Source organism: Meriones unguiculatus, chromosome 4, assembly GCF_030254825.1.
Source record: "Meriones unguiculatus strain TT.TT164.6M chromosome 4, Bangor_MerUng_6.1, whole genome shotgun sequence".
Classification (NCBI taxonomy): Eukaryota; Metazoa; Chordata; class Mammalia; order Rodentia; family Muridae; genus Meriones; species Meriones unguiculatus.
The window spans coordinates 110,860,107-110,878,009 of NC_083352.1; the positions used below are offsets into that span (position 1 = coordinate 110,860,107).

Sequence of the window (17,903 nt, forward strand, 5' to 3'; positions counted from 1 at the left end):
AGTGAGGCGGACAGACCGACAGACGCAGACCCTGTGCGTGCGACCAGGGGTGGCGCAGGGCGGTGGGCTGGGCGTTCGGGCCAGCTGAGAGTCTGTTACCGTGATTTAGGAACGCAGCTGACGCGAGGGGTGTGACGGATGCTAGAAAAGGTGCGTGTGGGAGTCTGACACCTGCCCGTCTCCCCATCCCCCTACCCGGGCCCCGAACCCGCGGCCCGCCCGCTGCGGGCCCCGAGCGTGAGCGAGCCGCAGGGTGACGGCCGAGGAGGGAGGCCGCGTGTGCTCCGGCCGCGGCGTGGAGGTGGGGTGAGCGGGGCGGGGTGTGTGCACACGGCCCGGAGCGCGCAGGAGAGAATGCCCGGGGTGGGGTGAGTGCGGCGGGGCGTGCGCGCGCGCGCTCGCGCCCGGGGACGGCGGGGGGGCGCGTGGCCGGGGTGGGCGCGCGTGGGGGAGGGAGGGGGACGCGCGGCGCGGACCGGGGCGGGGACACTGCGGCGGCCCCGCGGCCGGCGGGCGCGCGCGTGGGCGCAGCGCGGAGCGGGGGCCCATGGTGCGGCCGTGTCCGTCTGTCGGGCCGCGCGGGCGGCTCCGCGCGTGGCCCGGCGCTCGCGATCTCGCCCCTGCGCTGCGGGCCCGGCCCGCCCGCTGCCGGCGCCTCCTCCCCCTGCCCCGGGGCGGCGCGGAGGCCGCGGGGAGCGCGGGGGGCGCGGCGGGCGGCGACATGACGGACAGCATCCCGCTGCAGCCCGTGCGCCACAAGAAGCGGGTGGACAGCAGGCCGCGCGCGGGGTGAGTGGCCCGGCCACGGGCAGGGAGGGGGCGACGCCATCCGCGGCCCCCCGAGAGCCTGCCCCGGGGCGCGGGGGGAGGCCGGGGCGGGTCCGGTCCCCTGGGGGGACGGGGGTCGGGCTGGTGAGAATGCAGAGTCCCAGGCTGCGCCCCGGCCCGCCAATCAGAGCCCCTGGGGGTGGGACCGGGGAGGTGCGTTTCTGCGGGCAGGTGAGCCGATGCGGCTGGGCGGGGCCTGCGGCGCCGGCTCCGGGGTCCCCCCCGCGGGACGCCGGGGCCGGGTGGGGCCGCTCGGCAGGTATCCGTGTCGTGAGGAGAGGTGCCAGCTGCCATCTTGTGGGCTCTTTGTGCCTGGCTTCCCGGAGGCCTCGGGTCTCAGGCCCTGCTCCGTTTTTTCTTTACCGAGTGGGAAACGGAAACGGAAGGCCCTGGGGGTGGGGGCGGGGGTGGGAAGGTGCTGGAACGCGGCCCCCACGCTTCCTGCCCCACGCTTTCCTGCGGGTGGCGTCCGTGTTGGACCGGCTTTCTTATTGTCTTTGGGCTTTGGCGGTGCTAGGGATCAAACCCCGGTCCTCGAGCCTGCTAGGCAGTCACTCTACCACTGGGCCATACCCCCGGCTCCCCAGAAGGTGTGTTTTTGTGAAGACGCTTCGTTAGATCTCTGCCAGGAACCCCACCCCAAGCCTCGCAATAAATACTTGAATTACTAAGCTCAGCAGACTCTGATGTGCTGTGGTTGGTTCGTGCCGCCCTCCTAGGTGCCAGGTGACCGAGATTGTGGGCTTCCTGACTGGGGCAGCTGTAGGGGGCTTCCCTGGGAAAGTGGACCCCCATCCCTCGCCCCATTCAAGGCTTTGAAATGAGACTCTGAGGCCTGTACGGTGGCCTCCGTGCCCACAGACTCAGCCACCTGCTGATACTTGAAATGTGGGAAATGGAAATCGCCAGCGTCCTGAACCAGTCAGCGTTGCCCTCCAAGGCCCGCCCAGTGTGATTCTCTTTGTGGTATTTACGTTTTACTGAGCGCCGTACAAAACAACCGGAGTGGGAATTCTGTGCCGCCTTTCTGGAAGGCCCTTGGGTTCCGGTACTGGAGGTCCTGGGCACACTGTGGAGGCTCTGTGTGTGTGTGTATGTGAGTGTGAGTCTTCTTGGCACTGGTGATTGGGTGCAGGCAGGAGGCCCAGCACTCAGTTGTAGCTTCAGCTTTTTCTGCCTTTTATTTGAGTTGGAGTCTCACCGAAATTCTCCTCCTGGATCTGAATGCCCAGGAGGGTCATTTAAAGCCCGAGATCCTCCTGCCTCAGCCACCATAGTAGATTAGCTGGGATGACAACCCTGTGCCACCAGGCCTGGCTTTTTGTGTGTCTTTCCAAAGGCCCTCCCGACTGATTTTAAACAGGAGTCCTGGTTGAGAAGCCCAGGGTGAGTGCATAAGAGAAGACTTTGAGCAATAAATTAGTAAGAGTGGTAGTTTACGGGATAGAAATATGCCCTGATTTTCATAGGCTTAGAGGAAGTAGGGCAAATCATTTTATATTAAAAAAAAAATCGTGGCTGCTGGTGGTGGCGGCTGCAACATAGGCCTTTAACCCCAGAATTTAGGAGGCAGAGGCAGGGGGATCTTGGTGATTTCAAGCCCACCCTTGACTACAGGTGGGTGCAGAGAACTAGCTCCCCCAGGCTGGCCTCTGACCTCTACATTTGCACCTCGGTGCTCCCTTGCATACACACACAGAGTAAATACTTTTCATTCTGTGTTATTTAAAGACTGATTTAGGAGCCGGAGAGGTGGCTCAGCAGTTAAGAGCACAGTGGTTCTTCTAGAGGGCCCAGGTTCGATTCCTATCAGCTACGTACATGGTGGTCATGACCATCCATACTTGTTCCAGGGGATCTGAAGGCCTCTCTTGAGTTCTGGGAGCTCCAGGCACTCACCTGGTGCACATATGTACACATAGGCAAAATGTGTATACACACACATAAATATACAGATGGGTTTGTTTTTATTCTACACATATGGGTGTGTTTGTCCCCCACCTCCTCCCCCGCCTCCTCCCCCGCCTGTATGTACATGTACTGTGTGTGCAGTGCCGGCAGAGGTCAGAAGAGGGCATCCGATCCCCTGGAACTGGAATTTTGGGGATGGCTGTGAACCACCGTGTAGGTGCTGGGGTTTGAACCTGGGACCTCTGGAAGCACAATTAGTGCTCTAAACCCACTGAGACGTCTGGGTAGTCCCCCAGATAAGTAATCATTAAAGAATTCTAATTGAGTGTGGGATGCCAGGCTGTGGAGCTGGGCCACTTCCCAGAGAGTGACAGGGACTCAGGGTTCAGTCCCGAATCTGAAGGGCCTCGTGCTGGCTGCCTTGTATTTTCCATATATTGTCTGCATTTTGGAAAGTAGCGATGTCAAGGTGAGATTTCTAATTTTTTTCTTTTAAAGATTTATTTAATTTTAGTCTGGCACAGTGGGCTGCACCTTTAATCCCAGCGCTTACAAGGCAGAGAGGCAGGCAGCTAGGTCTCAATTTTTGTTTAATCTTTTATTTTATGAGCGCCTCCTTACCTGCATATGTGCGCACCATGTGTGTACATGTGGAGGCCAGTTGACCTCAGGTCGCCCTGGACCTGGAGTTACAGACAGCTAGCTGTGAGTCACCGTGTCCGTGCTAGGAATCGAACCCTGGCCCTCTGCAAGCACAGCCAGTGTTCTTACCCGCTGAGCCATCGCTCCAGTGAAAGGTGAGAATTCCGGGATTTGGAAACACAGAGACGGAAGGCCTTCCTGAATCCTAACCCGCCAGCGTGGTTAGCAAAGAGGAAACTGATGTTGGCCCCAGTCTGTGCTGAGCCTCGTGCTAATCCCCATAAAAATGTGAGATCTGGGCCGGAGAGGTGGTTTTTGAGTTTGAGGCCAGCCTGGGCTACGTGAGACCTTGTCTTACACAAAACAGGGACAAGGTGACACAGCATGGAGAGTCCTCGAGTGCTGAGGCTTCTGCCGGCCCCGGAGGGAGCTTCTCACTATCGGCACGCTCTCAGAGGAGCACTGTTTAGGCAATTCAGTTGGTCACCTGCACCACACGGCTGGAAACCATTGATGACATCATAGCCTTAATTCTGGCTGAGTGGCATTCCCTTCCAGGTCAAACGTCCTCGTCCTGGACTCTGAGTCTGAGAGCTGGGTTCAAGGCGATTGCTGTTTCCCAGTTGTGAGAGCTCAGAAAAAAATGCTTTAAATTCTCCTGCCTGGGTTACTTTCTTTTCTCCCCAGCGGATTTTGTTTATATTTGTTTTGTGTGTATGAGTACTTGCCTGCATGTTTGTGTGTGTGCAGTGTGTGTGTGTGTGTGTGTGGGGCTAGAGGAGTATTGGGTCTCCTGGGACTGGCACTGACCGGGGACTCTTGTGAGCCACCATGTGGCGCTGGGAATCAAACCCTTCGTCCTGTGTCCTGTGCGAGAGCAGCCAGTGCTCTTACTGAGTCATCTCTCCAGCCCCAGAGATTTTTTTTTTCATCTTTAAAGTGGGAATAATAAAAATCAAATGCATATTTGTTGGTTTGTTTTGAGACTTAACCCATGTGAGGTTCACGACAGTAAGCGCTGACATACCTCAGCAGTTGCCTGGGTCTGAGGGTAACCCAGAGATCCGCCTGCCTCCGCCTCCTGAGTGCTGGGATTAAAGGGGTGCTGCGCTGGGCATGGAGCCCAGGGCTTCCATCCTGTGTGCTAAGCAAGTGCCCACAAATGAGTGACAGCTCCAGCCTATGGGTGTTCTTTGGAGAGGAGAGGAGAGGACCTTTGATGGAGGGGATTTAGAGACGTGTGACTTCGTTGTTAGTATAGAAAAGTACTCTGTCAGAGTGAGTCCACATGTGAGACCACAGGAAGCCCAGAAGCTTGGCCTCCAGCAGACCCAACTGACCCAAGATCTGCCTGCCTCTGCCCCCCAAGTGCTGGGATTAAAGATGTGCACCAGCGCCAACCAGCTTCTGACCTAAGGCTTACCAGGCCATATTTACCCCATTTTGGCAAGAAGGCCTTGACATTTGCTGTATTAACATTTGGAGACTATGGAGTTCTGAGCGTGAGTCGAGTTGATAAAGAAGAGCTCGTGGTGTAAATACACATGCATTTTATACATGTGTATAGTCTAAAACAGTATTTTTGTCTTTGAAACAATGAGCAGCTTTGAAACTGGCACCGAGGGTAGAGTGTGTGTCTGGCGTGCGGGAGGCCTTGGATTCAATCCCAGCAACTACATCCAACCAGAGATGATGGGGAATGCCGGTAATCATAGCTCTCTGGGAGGCAGAGGCTGAAGAATAAAGTCAGGGTTATCTTCATCCATTTAAGGAGTTCTAGATCAGGCCGGGCTATGGAGAAAGAGCTCTGGTCTCAGAAAACGGGTGAAGGGGTCCCGTGGATACAGCGCAGTTGCTGGGGTGTGTAGCATTCAGTAAAGCTGGGGATCCATCCTTACGTTGCATAGATGAGGTATAATGGCACATGCCCGTCATCTGTCATCTCAGCACGCTGAGTTCAGGCAGGAGGATCAGGACTTTGTTGTCTCATTGTAGCTTGTAGTCTGGGCTATATGAAACTCTGTCTCAGGAAAAAAAAATGGGTGGTGGTGGTATGGTGGGCGTGGCTCAGAAGTTAAGAGTATATGCTGCTCTTCCAGAGGACCTGAGTTCTGGGTCCCCAGGGCCCATGCCAAGGGTCTCACAGTGGTCTGTGCTTCCACAGGCACCTGTACTCAGGCGCACATACACACGTTCACACATACACATGGTTAAAGACAAAAAACATTAAAAAACTAAGACGGTGTGCTGGCTGATTTTTATGTCAGCTTGACACAAGCTAGAGCTATCTGAGAGGAGGGAGCTTCAGCTGAGAAGATGCCTCTGTAACGTCTAGTTGTGAAGGCAGTTTCTTGATGACAGATGTGGGCGGTGCCATTCCTGTGCTCCTGGAGCCTGGGTTCTCTAAGAAAGCAGCCTGAGCTGGGCGTGGTGGCACACACCTTTGATCCCAGCACTTGGGAGGCAGAGGAAGGTGGATCTCTTGAGTTTTGAGGCCAGTCTGGTCTACAAAGTGAGTTCCACGAGAGCTGGGCTACACAGAGAAACCGTGTCTCAAAAACCCAGCCCCAAACCAAACCAAACAAACAAAACAAAGAAAGCAGGCTGAACGAGCCATGGAGAGCCGGCCAGTGAGCCGCAGCCGTCCATGGCCTCTGTGTCAGCCCCTGCCTCCAGGTTCCTGCCCTGCTTAGTTCCTGACCTGACTTCCTCCCTGGATAGACTGTGATGTGGAAGTGTAAGCCGAATAAACCCTTTGCTCCCAAGCCTGCTTTTGGTCATGTTGTTTCCTAGCAGCAGCAGAGACCCTGGCTAAGACAGAGATGCCGAGAGATGGCTCAGGCTCCCGCAGCCAAGCCTGACCACCTGCGTTTTAGTCGTGTGCCCCAGGTGACGGGAGAGACCTGATCCCTGACAACTGTGTCCAGACTGGCACTCGGGAACCTTGGCACAGTTTAAACGCTTTCTTTTGTCAGTTGCTTTGGTTGTGTGTTTTGTCACAGCAATAGAAAAGTGACTAAGTTAGCCATTTAAAGGAAAAGTGTGTTTAAAAACAAAACAAAACAAAAACAGCGATGCTGTGTAGATAGATGCCAGGAGTTGCACGGTGTGGGAGGCCTTCAGAAGCTGGGAAACAGCATGCAGAACACAGCGTGCCACGGAGACACAGCCAAGAGAGACCTTGGGCAGTCCCTCGGCCCATTCCTGAGGTGCTGCCGCAGTCTAGATGGGGCCCGCTGGCGATGGGGTGGGTTCATGGCTTCTGTAAATTCCATACTGTTGGGACCGGGGTGGCGTGGGGTGGAGGTGGGTGTGACATATTTTATTTAAGACCCAAGAAAGAAAGAAACACTCTGGAACCGCTGCCATCTCTCCCCAGCCCAGTTTTGGCCTTTTCTGAGATAGGGGCTCCTGTAGCCCAGGCTGGCCTCAAACTGCAGGCTACCTTAGGATTCCTGCTGTGAGTTATCAGACCCAGAGTGTGTTCAATAGACTCCTTTGTTCAGTGTGAATTGGGTGCCAGCATGCCTGGTGTGCAGGGGTGTGTCTGGGGAGGAGACTAGAGCCACCCTTCCTGTCTCCTGTCGCCTCCTCCCATTCGGGTTGAGGTGTCTCTAGAAGGGCTCAGTGCGTTCTTGGCCGCGGACAGTGGGAAGAAGTCTTGGCAGTGGGCCATCAGGAAGTGATCTCCATGCCCTCTGCCAGCTCTTCTTGTGCCATCCACTGCCAGCCGCAGAGTCCCGCCCTCTGCCACTCAAGGAAACGGGACGCGCCTGTCCCTGTGGAGACCAGAGGATGTGTGGATGCCAGCCCAGGTAGGGCCCCAGGGGAGGGGGAGGAGGGAGGGGAAGCCTTTGGTGCCAGTCCCTGAGGAGAGGAGCCACTGAGATCTGACATTGACCCGAGTCACAGCAGTAAGGAGCCAGATGCCGAGTGGCCTGGGCTTGGACCTTCTGCTGCCTTCAGAACGCTGCGTTCTCTGTAGCACTCCGGTTCAGTCACGGACAGGAAGCGCCCTCTGCCTCAGTGAAGTGCATGCTGGTGTTTATTTGTTTCGAAACGGGGTCTCCTCAGCACGTTCCAGGCTCTGGGTTCTGCTCTCAGCACTGGGAGGGAGAAAAAGAGGGGTAGGGCACTCCCTGTGCAGTGCAGGCTGGCCTTGAACTCAAAGTCCTCCTCCGACTCCACCTCCAGAGAGCTAGCACAGCAGGTGTGTGCCGCCGTACCTGGGGTTTTGAGCAGTGCTAGAGATGGAACTCGGTCGGGCCTCATGCGTGCCAGGCAAGTGTTGTGCTAGTGAGCTATTGCTGTTGTTTGTTGAGAAGGGTTCTCTGGGTAGCCCTGGCTGTTTTAGAAAGCTATCTGTAGACCAGGCTGGCCTTGAACTCAGATCTGTCTGCCTCTGCCTCCTGAGTGCCGGAGTTAGAGGCGTGCACCACCATATCCAGCTTTGGTTTAGTTTTTAAAGAAAAAGATGAGTTTTAAAAAGATTAAAGAAAAAGATTGGTTTTAACAGGCAGGTGGTACACACCTATAATCCCAGCCCTTGGGGAGGAGGAGGCAAGAGGATCAAGAATTTTAGGTTAGCCTTGGCTACATGGTAAGTTTGAGGCTATTCTTGGCTACTTGAGATCTTACCTTCAAAAAGGATTGGTTGTAACGTTCTTATGGAGTACTGCTAGCTTTTTTTTTTTAATTAATTCTCGTATATTACATTCTGACCTCAGCCTCCCGCTCCCCTCCCCCGTTCCTCCTCTGTTTCCCTCCAGGAAAGGGCAGGCCTCTCAGGGATATCAAGCAATCACAGCAAGTCAGGTTGCCAGATCAGGCACCTCCCCTCATGTTAAGGCTGGTAGCTACAGGTGCCTGTCCTGTGGTTCGTGTAAGCTGACAGGTTCAGTCCACGCTTGCAGAGACCGGCCGCCGGGAACGTTGATCGATCAGTGTGGTCCCTCAGTGCCTAGCGATGTTTGTCTTCTCTTTGCAGCGGCGGCAGGAAGTCTCTTTTTACAACCCAAAGGAAAACAAGGGCCGTTTGACAGAAAGCCAGGCGGCTGTCCAGATGCTGGGCGCCACGGCTGCCGTTCAGGGGACAGTGGCCCGTGTTCACTGGCTCTGGCCAAAGGTGTAATGTTCCAGCCACAAGGTCCTGGGAGGAAGTGAAAGAATTGCACTGTCAGAGATTTTTAAATTTTAATTAATTAATTAATTAATTAACTTTGTGACAGAGTCGCAGGTATCTTAGGCCTGTGGTTTGGTGTGTAGCCTGGTATGGTCTAGAACTCCTGACCCTCCTACTGCCATATGGTTCCTAAGTGTTGGGATTACAGGTGTACACCCCCACACTTGGTCTGTTTGGTACTAGGGATGGCGCCCAGGGCTTCATTCACGGTAGGGTGTCTCCCAGGCCGGAGAACCTTTTCTTTATTTTAAAATTTAATTTTGTGTATGTGTCAGCCGCTGTGTGCAGAGGTCTTTGGAGGCCGGAAGCCAGCATCAGATCCTTGAGTCTGGAGTGAGAGGAGGCCGTGAGCCACTTTGTAGGTGCTGGGATTGAACCCAGGTCCTCTGGGAGAGCTGGAAGTGCTTTTAACTGCTTTTAACAGCCCTGGGCTGGGAACCTTAATGTTCCCTTTATTTCTGTCTTAATAGAATTTGAGAGGAGAGAGAGAGAGAGAGAGAGAGAGAGAGAGAGAGAGAGAGAGAGAGGAGGAGAGAGCTGGAAGGGACACCACGGGGAAGGAGGCTTCCAGCCAGAGCTGGGAAGGCTGGCCGCCTGGAGGCAGAGGCTTCTGCTGTCTCTGAGAGCAGCTCTTGGCTGCTGTCCCTGAGGAAGAGGCGGTGGCCACAGCATCAAGCAGGGTCTGCAGCCAGTGGTCCTGTGGGCACTCTGTGGTGATGGTAGATGAAGTGAGCTTGGCCAGGCCGGGCTGCCGGGGTTGCTCACCCTCAGCCCTCAGCAATACTCAGGGTTTGGTAGGCTGCCCTTCTATCATGGAGTGTGTGGTATCATGCCAGGCCAGGCCCCACCCACTGGATGCCAGCACCACCCGAGCCCCTACGCTGTGACAGCCAGCATTGTTCCCAGGCTTTGCTAAATGGCTCCTAACGGGACAGAGTTACCCTGGCCTCACGCTCTGGCACTCCCTTTGAGTGGCCCTGTTCCTGTTGTTCTCTTAAAGCATCTCATCCTGTCTTCCAACCAAACCAAGCTTTGTGGAGTCCTATCTGGACCATTGCTTTCCACAGGGAGGTCAGCCTTTTATGTTAGAATTGGAAGGAGCCTCTTGTTTCGCTTTGCCGCTTAGGCCAGCCCTGTGTCTCTGAGCCACACCCCCTGGTCTCTCCTCACATTTTATTTTAACACAGGGTCTTTCCCCATTGTCCGAGTTTGCCTTAAGCTCACTTTGTAGATGGGGCTGATTTTGAACTTGGGGTTCTTCTGCTTCAGCCTCCGGAGTATCTGGATAACAGGCCTGTGCCTTCCGCAGGTCTGGCTCCAAGGTGCTTTGAGCTCTTAGTAGGGTGTATTTTAGAGGTGATGTGGACTGTATTGTGTTCCCTACCCCCAGATTCCCATATAGAAACCCTAACTTTGAATGTGAGTGTATTTGCAAGGCCACTAAAGAAGTGCTTAAGATAAAACACGGTACCCATAAGATAAAAAGAAAGCATGGTCAGTGGGTAAAGGGGAGTCTGATGACCTCAGTTAAGTCCCAGACATGGAGAAGGAGACAATGGAGTCCTGAGAGCTATCTCCTGACTGCCACGTGTGTGCTCTAACAAGCGCGCGCGCGCGCGCACACACACACACACACACACGTAACGACATACAAATGTAATAAAAATAGCGCAGGATGGTTAGGGTGGCCTAGACCCAGCCTGAGACACCAAGGAAGTCCAGTAGATGGGCCCAGCCACCTGCAAACCGCTGAGAGAGGCCCCAGGGGAAACCAAATTACAGCCACCTTGATCTTGATTCACCTTGATTCATGCCATCGTAACTGGGCAAAACGGATTTTTACTCTCTAATGTCTAAACTTAAGATAACAGCACACACACACACACACACACAAAAAAAAAAAAAAAGGGCTGGAGAGATGGCTCAGAGATTAAGAGCACTGGCTGTTCTTCCGAAGGTCCTGAGTTCAATTCCCAGCAACCACGTGGTGGCTCATTAGCCATCTATAATGAGATCTGGTACCCTCTTCTTGCCTGCAGGTACAAATGCAGGCAGAATACTGTATACATAATAAATAAATAAATCTTAAAAAAAAAAAAAGATAACAGCACAAACATATAATAACTGCTGGTTGTGAGGTTGGCAGGAGTTCCACCTCACCGTTGCAGATAAAACTTTATTTTGAACTTATGCGATGAGTTCAGTAGAGCTTTTAAGAACTTCCTAAAACCTTGGTGCAGGTGAGGTAGATGGCTCAGCAGGTGAGGGCGCTTGCTACCAAGCCCGATGGTTTGAGTTGGATTCCCCAGGACCTTTAAGGTGGGGGGAGAGAACTGACTTCCTCAAGTTGTCCTCTGACCATGAGCGTGAAATGGTACCCGTCCCTCCCCGCCACCCCACTCACATAAATGAGTAAAAATGTAATGAACTGATCATGCTGCTTCCACCTCCTGAGTGCTGGGTGCAGACCTGTGCCGCTGCTCTGGGCCTTTGTGGGGCCGGATCCTAGGGCCTCGGGCGAGCTGGGCAAGCATCCTGCTGACAGACCACCACCCTCAGCTCAAGCTGGTGACCTGAAGTGCTCCCCAGGCTGAGCAGGTAACACTAGCAACTCATTCCGCAGTCTCTGAAACGGTGTCTGTTCTCAAAGGTCTGCACCACCTGAGTAATGTTTATGTTGATGAAAGAGAAAATAGAAAATACTTAAATGTCTGTTCTCAGCTTTGTTTATACTTATTTTTTAATTGCTGAAGCTACTTATGTTCTGATTGCATGTATGTCTGTGCACAAGATTGCATTACCCACAGAGGTCAGAAGAGGGAGGCAGATCCCCTGGAAATGGAGTGACAGATGCTTGTGAGCCATCATGTGGGTGCTGGGATCTGAACCCTGGTCCTTGGCAAGGGCAGCAAGTTCTCTTAGCCATCTCTCCCACCCCCATCCTATTCTCACCCTTTAAAATGGGATCATTGACTTGGAACACACTTTAGCTTTTTTTTTTTTTTTTTTTTGAGACAGGGTTTCTCTTTGTAGCCCTGGCTGTCCAGGAACTCCTTCTGTAGACCAGGCTGGCCTCAAACTCAGAGATTCACGTGCCTCTGTTTCTCAAGTGCTGGTATTAAAGGCAGGAGCCACCATTGCCTGGCCACATTTTAGCTTTTATACAGTCAGACTTTAAACTTAAAAAAAAAACCCTTTATGCACCACCAGTTGTAGAGGTACACTGCCTTAATCCCAGCACTCAGCTGGGAAGCTGCTCTCCATGAACTTAAGGGCATGAATTCCTGGTCTACTTATTGAGTTCCAGGGCAGCCAAGTGTACACAGTAAGACCCTGTCTTAGAAACACAACACAGAAAACCGTGCATAATGAGTAAACATGTTCATAAATATGCCGCATACACGCCTCTTCACACACAGAAAAGGTATAGAAATAGCGCTTGCCTAGCATGTGGGAGATGCTGGACTCAGCCCTCAGTACCACAGACAAATGCCCCAAACCCAGATAACAATAGCAACAATCACGGAAAGATTGATATGGAGAGAGAGAAGCGGCTGAGGGGGTCCCATGGTGCCTGATAATGAGCCAGCATTTCAGGTTTGTTGATAGAACGGGATCTTACTCTCTGGTCTAGGCTGGCCTTGAAATATGGTAATCCTCCTACCTCTTCCTCCAGAGCACTGGGATTACTGATATGAGCCACCACATCCTGCTGATTTTTTTTTTTTTTTTTTTTTCATTTTAAGACAGTATTGCTTTATTAGCCCTGGCTGGCCTCAAACTTGCCTCTGTCTCAGAGGGCTGGGGTACCAAGTGCACACACATCATGCCTGGCACAAATAACATTTTAAACAACATTGCAGAGGCTGTGGGCGTGACTCAGTGACAGAGTATTTAGCTAGTACCAGGCCTAGTTCGAGCCTTAGGACTGAAAAGGAAAAAGAGCAAAAAAGGCCCGTGCGTTTCTAGTTTGCGGAAAGAGAATGTTGCATTTCCCCAGGCTGGTTCCGGCTTTGGTCCTGAACTCTGCAGTCCAGAGCACAGTGGCAACAGAGGCAAATCGGGGAAGAGTTGGGGAGAGAGGCCTCTCTCTTGTGTGGGTAAGCCAGCCCAGCCCAGTAGCACTCCCTGGTCCTGTCTACCTTCTCACAGAAGGCCAAGCCAAGGCTCTCCTATCTGCCCCCTCCAGTCACCCAAAAGCCAACTGAAATTTATAGCATAGCACGCAGACTAAAAATAGCCCCCGTGACTCAGGCATTCATGCACTTCATAAATATTTACTGTGCACTGACTCCTTGGCCGGCAGGGCAGGGTCGGTGCTGGGGACACCAGAGGCAGACTCCTGGCCTTGGCAGCTTGTGTGGCCAGGGAAGGCTCGGGAGGACCTGGAGTCTTAGGTGCCAGCACCCTGCCCTCGGCGTGTAAGTCTCGTCTGGGGAATTGTGTGTGTGTGTGTGTGTGTGTGTGTGTGTGGTCCTGCTGCTAGGTGCCCCAGGAAAACGAGGCCTGCAGAGCTTAAAGACCCAACTCCAGGGGCTGGAGAGATGGCTCTGTGGTTAAAAGCTCTTGACTCTTCTTCCAGAGGACCCATGTTCAAATCCCAGCCCCCAGATGGCAGCTGACAACTGTCTGTAGCCTCCAGAATCTAACACCCTCACACAGACTTAGATACAGGCAAACCACCAATGCACATTATAAAAAAAAAAAAAAAAAAAAAAGACTCAGCCAGTCACTCAGCATTTGCATTTGCCCCGAGGCTGCTCAGTCTTCCTGTCCTTTCTGTTTGCTTTCCTCTCCTTCCCTTTGCCTTTCCTTTCTCTCTCGCCCTCTCACCCTTCTATAGCCCTTGTTTCTGTGCATATGTGGGGTTGCCAGCCCCTTCTCGAACCCTGGGTCACAGATTGCAGACTGAGCCCATACCTGCCTGCTGGCTGAAGTGCCCTGGTCCCCACCCCAGCTGGTGTGGCACCGAGTTAGCGTAACTAAGATCTCCCAGCTAACTTAACCTCTGGCTGAGCCACAGGACAGTCACCAGTGTCCCACCTGCGTACAGGGGGTGCTAGAATGATGGTCTGTGAGTCCAGGGCCTTGTTAAGAGGGCCCACAGGGGCTGTTGAACCAGGAAGACCTTGCACAGCCCGGAACTACAGTGAGAACCCCTAACCCTGGGGTCCTAGTGGGATGTGGAGGTGCGGCTTCTCGTAGCCCAGGTTGGCCCCATCCTGCGTTTTGTCTTAGATTCTGGCTAGTTGCTCATCTCACCCAGCTTCCCAGTGGGAGTTTTAAGCAGCAGCGCTTCCCCCTGAGTATTAAAGTGATGACACCTGTTAAAGAAGAGGTAATGGTGCGCTGAATGTGACCCTGAATGGTCACTAGCACCACTTCCTGGTGCTAGGGTTAGAATCCGGGGCCTTTGCTTTTGCTATGCAAGTGCCCCGCTCCCCAGAGTTATAGAAAGCTCAGCCTTCGGAAGTGTGTGTGTGTGTGTGTGTGAAGGTGTGGGTCCTTGAAGCTGGGTTTGCAGGCAGTTGTGAGCTAAGGATGTGCACGCCTCAGCCTCCATTGTTAACACTTAGGTTTGTTTCCCTCCAAGGCGAGTGGAGACTGGGTAGTCATTTAGTTCAGCTTGTTTTTGCTCTTGTAGAATTATAATTATAGATAACTATATAATTATAAACTTTGTACTGAAGATATCTTGACAAGCTATGTATTTTTTTTAAAATAAAAAAAATTAGATATATATATATGTAATATGCTAGGGTAGTGCACGACTCCAATCCTGGTGCTTGGGAGGCAGGCTGGTCTCTGGGAGTTGGAGGCCAGCTTGGGCTACACGGTGAGCCCTTGTGTAAATAAATAGACAAAAGTTTTACTGTTGTGGTGGTGGAGGTCGGAGGGCGGCTGTGTGGAACCTGTTGTCTCCTTCCGTCTACATGGGTTCTGGGACCTGGACAAGTCATCAGGCTTGGTGGCAAACGCCCGCACTGCCAACCCTCTCGGGGAACCCTGTCTTCGGAGGAATTTTTATTGGCCGCATTTTCAAGTCAGTAGATGCTCAGGGGCTCTGACCACATTTTATTATGTGGGTTTCTGGAAGGTTCTGCGAAAGCCTGGATTTCCTCCCGTTTGAGGGTTAGGACCTGGATCGATGGCCTTCACTGGCTGCTGTTTGATGTAAATGCTCTGTAGACCCACTGGGTGGCTTAACTCATGGCGTGTTAAGTGGCCGTTTAGGAACCCGTGGCCTGTTCAGTGTTTGTCAGATGAGTAAAACTAAGTAAGCTTAGTCTGTCCTTTTCGAGATAGGGTTTCACTAGGTAGCCCAGGCTGGTCCCAGAGTCTCCATATGAAGGCTGGGATGACAGGCATGGGTAATAGTTTGTCACCTCAATCTGTGGCGGGTGAGAGGGCTGGGTGCGATCATGTCTGGCTTCCCTGAAGAGGAGGTGGTAGGAGCCCAGGGGCCTGTGTCCCTGGCAGCAGGAATGGTGGAGACGACCAGAGTGTTCCTTCTGCCTGCTGAACACGAGACTGGTCTCATGCTCAAAGCCTTCCTGCTCTGACTCCCGGGTGCAGCCCCCCTCCTGGGACAGGCGCAGCATCCCTGTGGCCTTTATTTTGTTTTGGAATGCAACGTGAGCGTGGCCAAAGATGACCTTGACCTCCTGCCTCATCCGCCTGAGAGCTGGGGTTATGGCACCTCCATCCGACTGTACAGGGCTTTGGCAGGCTTCGCTGTGGCCAGGCTGAGGCTTTCCTGTGCCAAGGCCCTCCCTGCCCACGTTACAGCCACACTGTGGCAATGCTGCTGGTCTCCATGGGAGCCAGGAACGGGAGAGGAAAGTTCAGAGTGAGGTGGCCGTTCCCCAGGGCCTGACTGGCTTCAGAGACTGTGACTGTATCCAAACAAGACTGTGCGGTTCAAGTTTAGGCCATGCTGCTTATATCCACGACCTGGAACAAGTAAGTTCCTCTCTGAAAAGTGGCCAAGTTAACAACGCTCAGTGCTTTGTTGTTTGAGATTTTTGTTTTACTTAAAAAAAAAAAAAAAAAAAAAAAAAAGACCTTGCTAATTCCTGTTATGTGTGTGAGTGCTTCGCCTTTGTGAATGCATGTGCACCACGGACCTGGTGTCCGGGAGAGCGTGTCAGCGCCCCAGGGACTTGAGCTGCAGAGAGTTGTGAGCTGTCTGGAAAGGGTGCTAGTCGTTGAACTCTGCTCCCCTCCAACAGCAGCACTTTGACTCACCGAGCCATCTTTCCAGCCCCAGCTGTCCCTCCATTTATTTATTTATTTATTTGGGTATTCGTCCATTCATTCATTCACTTTACATCCTGATCTTAAGTTCCCCCCCCCCCCGCCACCCACCCTCACCTCTGTCTCCTCTCCCAATCCCTCTTCTACTTCTCAGAGAGGGGAGGCCCCACGTAGGCACCGACCCATCCTGATACATCCAGTCCTTGCAGCAGGACCCAGGGCATCCTCTCCCGCTGAGGCCAGACAAGGCAGCCCAGCTAGGGGAAGGGAATCAAAGGCAGGCAGCAGAGTCAGAGACAGCCCCGGATCCAGTTGTTAGGGGATCTACATGATGACCAAGCTGCACATCTGCTACATATGTGTAGGGGGCCTAGGGCCAGTCCATGCATACTCTTTGGTTGATGGTTCAGTCTCCATGAGCCCCCATGGGCCCAGGTTAGTTTATTCTGTAGGTCTTCTTGTGTGTCCTTGACCCCTCTGGTTCCCTCAGTCCTTGCCTCTACTCTTCCACAAGACTCTCAGACCTTAACATAAAACTGGATACACTAAGTCTAACAGAAGGGAAAGTGGAGATCAGCCTTGAACTCATTGGCACAGGAGGCAACTTCCTGAACAGAACACCAACAGCTCAGGCGCTAAGATCAACAATCAATAAATGGGACCTCATGAAACTAAAAAGCTTCTCTAAGGCAAAGGGCACTGGCGCTCACTGTCAGTTACACAAAATGACAGCCTACAGAATGGGAAAAGATCTTCACTAACCCTACAGCCAACAGAGGGCTAATACTTAAAATACATAAAGAACTTAAGAAATTAAACACCAACAAACCAAATAACCCAATTAAAAAAGTGGGGTACAGAGAATTCTCAACAGAGGAATCTCTGATGGCCAAGAAGCACTTAAGAAATGTTTAACATCCTAAATCATCAGAGAAATGCAAATCAAAACGACCCGAGATTTCATCTCACACCCGTCAGGGTGGCTAAGATCAAAACCACAAGTGACAGCACGTGCTGGCGAGGCTGCGGAGCAAGGGGAGCCCTCCTCCACTGCCGGCGGGAGTGCAAACTGGTACAGCCACTCTGGAAATCAGTCTGTTCGTTTCTCAGAAAATTGGGAATAGTTCTACTCCAGGTTGGTTTTTTTTGAGACTTGGTCTCACTGTGTAGCCCTAGCTGGCCTGGAACTCAGAGAGATCCCCCTGCCTCTGCCTCCTGGGTGTTAGAATCACATCTTGTGTTCTGCTTTTTTTTTTTTTTTTTTAAGACATGATTTCACTGTGGTGATCTTCCTGCCTTCCAGTGCTGGCAGCTGCTCATTGTACGGAAGAAGGAACACCACTGTGTAGCACCCTTGGACCCTGAGTCTTGGCACCATGATGGGTGCACAGAAGTGGGTATTAGCCACCGTGGGGAGGTGGGAGAGAGTCGGGCAGGGCCGCTGCTGGGGCGTGTCCTGCCTCTGTCCTCAGGTCATCAGTCTGGGAGCTCAGAGGCAGCACGCCACAGTGGGGTGGCATGGCAAAACCCAGGACCTGTCTGTCCTTTCAGTTTCTCATGGGCAGGAGGGGTTGGCTGGAAGCCACCCGTGGCTGCTCGGAGGCTGGAGGACTCATTGGTATGCATGTACAGACCGTGTTATAACTGACTGTTTTGATATCCAGGGGCAAACGGATTTTCATCTTTGTTGTTTTGTTTTGAGGCACCGTCTTGTGTAGCCTAGGCTAGCCTTGAACTTGCCATGTAGCCTAAGCTGCCTTGAACTCTTGATCCTCCTGCCTCTGTCGCCCACGTGCTGGGATCACAAGTCATGCTCCACCACACTTGGCCCTTGCTGGCACTTTCTAGGTCCCCGCTGTGCCTAGTGCTGGCTGTGGGCTGCATGCTACACCTGTTTCACAACCTGTGGCCAGATGGCCTAGATCACGGGCAATGTAGGCAGTAAGGAAGCAGTTCCCAGAGCCCGGGGCATGGGAAAGGCCTGGAGAGTTAATCATCAACACAGACAGGACAGACAAAGCTGGCGCCGTGCCCTGGCGGAAGCCGGTGAGCTGGGGGAGTGCCGTGAGACAGGAGCAGTATG

General features: G+C 53.0%; 1 protein-coding gene across 4 annotated transcripts in view; it reads left to right on the plus strand.

Annotated features, from left to right (window-relative positions):
- Positions 1-318: 318 nt before the first annotated feature.
- The window catches only part of Atp9a (ATPase phospholipid transporting 9A (putative)), a 100,709-nt gene continuing 83,124 nt past the window's right edge, over positions 319-17,903 (plus strand). Inside the window, exon 1 of one of the 4 annotated variants that reach the window (XM_021634837.2) lies at positions 319-368. In XM_021634837.2, the coding sequence (XP_021490512.1) occupies positions 355-368 (14 nt within the window). In that variant the 5' untranslated portion in view covers positions 319-354. Of the gene's footprint in view, positions 369-486; positions 790-6,894; positions 7,197-17,903 lie in introns of those variants that run through there. The other 3 variants (XM_060382782.1, XM_021634835.2, XM_021634836.2) reach the window with 3 other exon arrangements.